Source organism: Arachis hypogaea, chromosome 2, assembly GCF_003086295.3.
Source record: "Arachis hypogaea cultivar Tifrunner chromosome 2, arahy.Tifrunner.gnm2.J5K5, whole genome shotgun sequence".
Taxonomy (NCBI): Eukaryota; Viridiplantae; Streptophyta; class Magnoliopsida; order Fabales; family Fabaceae; genus Arachis; species Arachis hypogaea.
This window is the reverse complement of record NC_092037.1, coordinates 75,001,818-75,010,216: the sequence shown is the minus strand read 5'-3', so window position 1 is coordinate 75,010,216 and position 8,399 is coordinate 75,001,818. Positions and strand designations below refer to the sequence as shown.

At 34.3% G+C, this 8,399-nt stretch overlaps 1 protein-coding gene and 1 pseudogene across 1 annotated transcript; both read right to left on the bottom strand.

Annotated features, from left to right (window-relative positions):
- Positions 1-2,783: 2,783 nt before the first annotated feature.
- On the bottom strand, positions 2,784-6,675 carry LOC140177128 (probable NOT transcription complex subunit VIP2; annotated as a pseudogene).
- A 196-nt stretch (positions 6,676-6,871) lies between these two features.
- On the bottom strand, positions 6,872-8,089 carry LOC112723788 (probable L-type lectin-domain containing receptor kinase VII.2; the record flags this gene model as incomplete). Its single annotated transcript, XM_025775213.1, has 1 exon — positions 6,872-8,089. A coding segment is annotated over one exon (1,218 nt), but the record flags the coding sequence as incomplete, so codon positions are not given.
- Between the last annotated feature and the right edge of the window lie 310 nt (positions 8,090-8,399).

Here is an 8,399-nt window from a genome sequence, read left to right as displayed (position 1 = left end):
AAAGTTGTGTCATTACTTTATATCCAGGTAACTTTGGTTGCTTCCACACCCCCTCTCTCTTTCTGAAGCCTACTATCTCCTTACTTTTTTCTTCTACTTTTGTATAGTTTTACCATAAAGCTGTTCAAGCCCCTGGAAGGGCGATCTCTGTTGCTATTTCCCAATTGAAGGTATGTTCTCTCTCTGTGGGTTAACATCACATTGAATATGAATATTTTAGGCTTATTTAGATTGTATCTATGATGGTAATATAGACAAATTTTGGCACCTTTGACAGGACTGTATTTCATGCAATCATATAATATTTTACATTAACATATCTCAAAAGCCCTCAAAGATTTATTTTTTCACGCTTTAAAACCTTTCAGGATAAGCTTGATGAGTTAGCACACAAGGTATTGACAGATTATCAAGCTGCTACAGCGACTCTTAGCGCTATTATTAGCTGGTGATGTGAGCATTACTTATCATGCTTGCTTGCTTGTTGCATTTTGTACATCTATTGGCTGAGTTCATTCAAAATAGTTGTACTCACAAAATTAAGTTAGTTCAAATTAGTAAACTAAGGGAGGAAATTTTATTTACTGAAAGGTAAGATTTTAAATTTCGTATAATAATATATGTATATAAATTTTTATCTGTAATAAGTAAAAACCTTTCCACTCTTGGTTTCTTAACAAATGTCCTGCTTGTTATGAAAAAACTTAAATTTTCATCAAAATTTCGAAAAAAGCTAGATAAGAATTCTAGTGTTCATCCTTTTAATGAACCATTTGCACAAACGTTTTTAATAGAATCTTTTATCCTTTTTTTTTGAATAAATGAGCTCAACACAATAAAGTGGAGCAACAAAGTCACAAACAAAGTTTCAAACATAAAAAACAACCAATCAAAACCTGAAAACAATCCCTAGTGTTAACTCCGGCAATGCCATTAACAACCAAAAGGATCCAAACTACACCATTCTCTGTAGCTGATCAAAGATCTGAAAAACACCTCTTCCATTCTGGTTTCCTTGTTACTAAAGATCCGCCCGTTCCTCTCTAGCCATACATTCCAAATAACTCTTAGTCCACCTTCTAATCGAATTTCTGAAAATTCCTTAAGCCATTCTACACTCAATAGAACTCTATCAATACAACTGCAGGAGCGGCCTCTGAACCAAGTAAATTTTCAATCATTCAACGGTAGGTCCACTAACTACATATCTTAAACCCAATCCTTGAACTCTTCTACCGATGCTATAACATGTCCTGACCTTTCCTCTCTTCAATCTGTATAACCTCATTAAAGTCTCCCATATAACATATCAGACCTCGACCTAATCCAGCCACAAAACTCAGTTCCACCCACACAGCCAGTTTCTCCAATTAGTATGATCACCATCTTTCCCCATTATAACAATTATTTATTTTAAATTACATGTCACCCCACATTAATAACAGACCCCTGAATGTGCCTGCCGACTCTACAAACTCCCATCCTACAGCATCGCTCCCTCAAATACGCACTACATCAAATTTAATTACAACTTGCATCTTAGTTTCAACCAACCCTAACATATTCACTTTTTGCTTCTTTTTTAGTTCTTTCACCATACTCAATTTTTCAACACCACATAATCCCAGAAACCACTTACTCAGTTAACTTTACTCTGAAAAGCTGACCATGTTGGCAATCATGAAAAAGCAAAATATTCGTTTTTCTTTTAATATTATGTTCACCTTATTTCAATATCACTGAATAATTGCAAAATGTATACATTATAAATTACCATGTTTTCACCCCCATGTTTTATAGGAAGAGGATTGTAGGATCTCAAAAGCTTGGTTTTGACCAACACACAACAATCTTCATAAGTAACATTTCACACTTCAATCGAGCAGGGATGCATTTCACAAAACAATTATTCGGTGACGTCTAGTTTCTTAAGTGAAAGCTTATGAAAATTGTGTAGACTAGAGAAAATTTTTACAATTTTGTTTTAGACAATACAAATATCATTTTTACTAATTCATCTGGCGCAAAGTTCGATACTCGGGTGTTTTCCATTCTTAAATTTCTGCTTAACAAACTTAAAATATTCTGAGCCAGAGCCTCAATGATACTACCGAAAAATTTGGAACCTAAAAGACAATTTTTCATAACCATTTGTTAAAATACCAAGATAATTATGGATTAGATCACTTAAATAATCAAGCAACATTCTAATTGTTTTAATATGAAAGCTAAAAGAACTATATAATCTAAAATGAAATAAATATACTTTTACCAGTCCGATGAGTATGATGTAAACCCAACTACAATAGAATAGGGGAAAGGGAAAAATGATGCCATGCAATGGGAGTGTAAATTTACAAAATTAAATAATCCTATAATCAACTCCTACCTTGTGCATACAAGTCATTGGCCAAAATCAAACTCTTAAATGAAACCCTGATTTGTAACAGATTAGTCTTTAGTCTGTCAGATTGAGATAATATCCTAACAAGTTAAGATTAATTAAATCATTATTCAGTTGGGTGTTAACTCTGACGCATAATTCCTAGGACCCATATCAAATATTGGCAAATGTGCTTTTCTTTTCTGTGCATTGGAGCTAGGGGGCAGAGAAAATCTGTCAGATAACTAGGTTATCGAATACCTACGTATCATAATTCTTTTGTTCAAATTAGGATAGTTAAAGAAGAAATGCTTGGATCACTCAAGCGACATATAGTACGAGAAAGCCCAAACTAAAGGAATACTTATGCTAATGACATTCTGAGGAATTAAAATCCAGAATGAAAATTTACAGTTGAAACTCTACAATAAGGTTCTGATTCCTACTCGATGCTGTGGTAGAGGCGGTCTCTTTTCCAACATTTCATAATGTAGAACAAAGTTATCCTACAAGGATGTTTTTTTTTCATTAGAGGCCTAAAAATAGGATCAGGGATAAAAGGAAAACAATAAACATTGGACCACGAGAAATCATTTTAAGAACACTACGAATACTATTATGTATAAAGCTAACCTTGTGAACAGTTTCAAATGTGTTTGGATCGAAACAGTGATAAGATCCTCTCTCGTATGTGTTCGTTTTAACAAGCGGCTCCATGTTGGGAACTCTTATAAACCAGAAACGATTCTCTTTGTGATAATAACATCCTCTATTGTGCCTGAAACTAACAACCACCTACCTTGTTAGAAATTATTAATCAGAGAAAAACAATTTAGATTTTAATTCAGGATTTCCTGCCAATATAAGTTTTGCTATATGAATACTTAAAATCCGTGACTGATAAACAAAGAAAGGTTACCAAGTATTGGCTGATTTAACCATTAATTTCTCCTAAATTGTAACAATCCCAGTAGAATTTGGAAATAAGCCCTAACCACAGAAAAATAAAATATAAATAACAAAAAAAGGATAAATTAGAGGGTATGTGCATACAGCTCATTTAATTTGCAGCATATAATTGTGCTTCATCTTTGGGCATGTTGCAACCAAGGAAAACAAAGTGGTTAATTATAACACTAAGCAAGCCAATTAGAAATCAAGTAAGATGTAATTGCAAACCTATAGAATATGTAAAACAATGTTTCCACCAAAAACTTTGAAAAGTAACCTTGCTGCATCATGCAATAAGCAGTAAGCCTAATGAAGGATTTGCAAATAAAGAAATTGATTCTATAGCATAATTAAAAAACCACACATGTAAGCAGGGGGCTGCTTTGCGTAATAAAATTGTGGCACATTAAACTCTAGATCACCCTTTGTAGGTTCATCGGACCATGGAGACCCAAATGTCTTGTGTAGATTTTCAGATGAATTCAAATTTAATCCAAGTGTAGTAAGATCAATTCCAAGTGCAAGAGATGTCAAGTCTGGATCACTCATCCTAATCACACTTAACAAGCCAAGCAAACCAAATGGATATGGTGTGGATTGTGTAGTTTGCATAGCTTTCATGCCCTGATCCCAAAACGACTGATTTACGGTTGACATTTGAAGGTAGAACTGCGACTGCTTCTAGTTCTATTGATACTGCTGGAGGATTTGGTCATACTGACCCATACTAGAGACTGTATTTGGAGAATTTAATGGCCTTAATCCGACCCAGGAGGTCCACTTGCCTAAAACAAATCCAAAAGTGGTTAGGATGTCTGAAATCTTACTTCATAATGAATATTAAACTCAAGCAAACTAGAGAAAGAACAAAGCTTATTCATTACAACAGCAATTAAGAGAGTTTGCAGACCTACAAATGATAAGTTGAATGCGTAGATGGAAAAATATCTGATCCATGTAGATGGAGAAGAACCTGGTTATTTATAGATGAAAATGAGACTCCACCACTACTCACCGAAGGAGCATGTTGTTGTACGATGTGATGAATATGTTCCCCCAAGCTAAAACCAGCAGGCCTCCCCATCTACATATTACAAGGATAGAATAATAAGTGAGGAATACATACATACATATATATAAAGATTTCTTAGTCTTTTAAACATACAACTCACCGAGAAATGTTAAGATTGCATCATTGGTACAGCATTGTCATGAAGCTATTCTTTCTGGTGCATATCCATAGCATAATCAGCATTGCCACCTGTAAAAATAAACAATATAATATGGTTACTAAATTAAAGATCTGCGAACAAAGGTAACCAAAAATAAGGAGAATCACTAAGTTGTCATTTAATCAAACCTCCAACAGTGCGGCATCATGAATTCCTCTTAAGGAGAATCACTAAGTTGTCATTTACGAGACATCTTAGCATCCTCTCTAGATCTATAACTGATCATTCAATCACTTGATGAGATACAAACCAGGAAACCATATGCTTATTTAACACCTTAGACGACTTACAATATCAGAATATAATAAACAAAGCAATAAAACCAAGCACCAAAGGAACTAAGGTAGATATGCACGTAAATCCATAAAACTTTCCACAAGAGAAAGTGTATAATTCAGTCTACAACTCAACTCTATAAGAAGAGACTCTTTATACAACAAATCACAAGGCAACTATACAAAAATACTATTTGATAACATAAAACAGCCAAAATTGCTAGAAAGAAATGTATAACAGCCAATCAGATCACATATCTTTTCCAGTTACTACACCTTTAAATCCTGGCAAAGCTGGGAAATCTTCGTTTGCACCCAATTGTCCTTGAGGCCCTCCAGCAGACCTAGGTCGACTAGTCAGTTGAGGGAAGTCATTCATGTCAAAAGGAGAATTATCACTCGAGTTTACATCATTCAACATACCCATAACATGGCTTTGTAAAAGTGGACCACCAGCATTGGGATAAGAGTTCCCTAGCATTGAAATCACTTACGGAGATCCTGAATCAAGAAGCTCTTGTTACCACAAAGAAATACTTCAAAACCTATCGTAAGCTCAAATCAAGAAGCTCTTGTGACAACAGTGGCGGCGATGTTTTGGAGGACAGAGACGGCACGACAGACGGAGAGAATGGGGAACTCAATGAGGCAGTTATGCTCGGGTGGCGACGACGGCGACGACGGCGACGACGGCAACGGAACGGGGGAGGAGATACAGAAAAATAGGGTTCATTGTTTGGGAGCATGATTTGGGGAAGAAGCCAAGATTGGATTTTTAATATTTTATTAAATTATAAAATTATATATCTACTTTGGGCTATAATTTAATTACCAATAGTTTAACCATAATTAACATAGCAACCAATTAAAGAATGACATGTCACAAAAAATAATATACATGTTATTATAAGAAGGATAGAATAGAAATTCTACCTTATAATAAAAATAATACAAGCGACGTGGCCTTTTTTAATTCATTTTTTTAATAGCTTAAGCCAAAGAAAAGAAAATAAGTAATAATAATAATATAGTAATAATAATAATGATAACAATAATAATGATAATAGTATAATAATAGTAATAATAATAATATTAATAATAACAATAAAAATAAATTAATTTTTGTCTATTATAATATTTTTTGATAAATAATTTAAACTTAATAGAATAAGTCATAATTAAATTAAACTTTAATAATTATAAAATTTTATTTGATTAATTTTGTTAAAAATAATTTTCTTAAAAACAAAATTTTAATATAATATAATAACTCATAAATAATTAATTATTTAATTTTTAAAAATTTGAAGTGTTACAAATCCTACTTATTAAATTCTCAATATCTAATATTAATGTCTCATTATATTTTTAGTTACTTCCGTAATTGATTTTTTTTAATAAATAAAATATCTAATACGTTATATTTTTAACTTATATCATGTGATTGATTTTTTTCTTAGTAGAATTTACTTAATATACTAAAATTGGGTTTTTCCCCAACTAATAAGGGTGACGTGTCGATCTCTTGTGAGTCCGTTTTCCCTCCAAAACGAATGAAATTTTTCATCTATTCTAAATTATTTTATAAAAAATACCTTTATTATAATTATATTATTATATTATAATTAATATTTAATGAATAATATATAATTATACTAATTTAGGAACATATCTTCATTATAATTATATCAAATCAATATTTAATGCACTATTAAACTACTTATCAATTATAATGCGTAATTACTGTACATAATAAAAAAATGAGTAAAAGACAAATAGGTCCCTGACCTTTTAAAACGGGGACATTTTTGTCCCTCAAGATTGAAAAATACATTTCGATCCCCCACGTTTTAAAACGGCGGACAATTATACCCTTCCGTCCGTTTTGGGCCAAAAACGACAACGGAGCCAGCTGACATGGAGGGGCAGTGAATGACCTGGCCGTTACACTTGATGAGGTGGATTGGTATGAATTCTTAATGGACAAATTCGTCCCTTAAGGCCAAAACGACGCCGCAGTAAGCCCTATTTTATGAAAATGCAAGGTGGAAGCCATGGCCGCTGCTCGAGGCTCTCCCGGTTCTTAGTAGTTCCGGTGCCATGTAGCCAACCGTTCTGATCACTCGAGAGGTGTTAGGTATCTGCTCATGATGATGCATCCGGGCGAGTCTAAAATCCCCCAACCTTGCATTCATATCCTTCTCAAGTAATACATTGCTTGCTTTTATGTCCCTATGCAACACCTTAACTTCCCAACTCTCATGCAAATACAATACCCCCATAGCCACATCCTTCAGCATACCTCCAAACTCAATTATATTCTGTTCTGAAAATGCTTTAGTTGCAGCATAAATGTCTTCATAACTAATACGGTGTGGCCAATACTCTAATTCCCAGTCTTCAATATCTCCCTCTTCCTCCATTCTTTTGCTTCTTTTTCTTTTGAGCAAAACAACAAACACCATGGCTGCACTACCAATAACAAAGATAAAAATTCCAAAACTGATCCCTAAAACAAAACCAAATGAAGGCAAATTCGTAGTCACCAAACCATCGCCGATCGAAAAATTTGAGTTGCTAAAGCTCCATGCCAAAATCTTGTGACTCTCAATAAGTTGCTCTGTTGCCCCACAAAATCCCACAAACATTTCATCCAAAAAGACATCAGAAAGATTCACAAGTTCACTAATCAAAGGCCTATTAGGCCTTCTTTTCCCTGCAATAGCCATTGCTACATTAACTCTAGAATCTGAATACTCAATCCACACTTGATAGTTCTCACCATTGTTAAGCTTCAATTCCTTAAACTTTTCATCATGTTTTCCACTGACCCAAATATCATCCTGTGAGGTCAAAGAAGTAAGAGAATTCACATCCAAACCCACATGGTTATCATTGATGTCATTGAATTCTTGGTTCTTGAACACATCAAACTCAATCCCAAAAACATAGTTTTTGGGGTTACCATTGTTGGTCAAGTTGAAGAGGCCAAGGTGCTGAGCTGAGCTAACCCCATTTGCTCCTTCAAAAGGTGAGAACAAGAACACAAAACCATGGCCAGAGAGAAGGTGTTTGAATAGTGCAATGGAGAAGATGAAGGAGGTTGAGAACGGTAAAGGGTTGGAAGAAAAGGAAGATTTTGTTGGGATCTTGGAAGGGTAGAAAGCACGGCCAATAGAAAAAGAGGTATGGTTGGTAAGGGTGAGAATTGAAGAGTGAGAGTGATCATCAATAGTGGCGTTTGCATAGAGTTAAGGGACTAATTTGAGTTAAGGGACTAATTTGTCCACTAAAAAATCGTCCCAATCCACCTCATCAAGTGTAACGGCCAGGTCATTTACTGCCCTTTCATGTCAGCTGGTTCCGTTGTCATTTTTGGCCCAAAACGGACGGAAGGGTATAATTGTCCGCCGTTTTAAAACGTGGGGGATCGAAATGTATTTTCCAATCTTGAGGGACGAAAATGTCCCCGTTTTAAAAGGTCAGGGACCTATTTGTCTTTTACTCTAAAAAAATTGCCTTAATAATAAGTAATTTACATATTTATTTTTGTTTTAC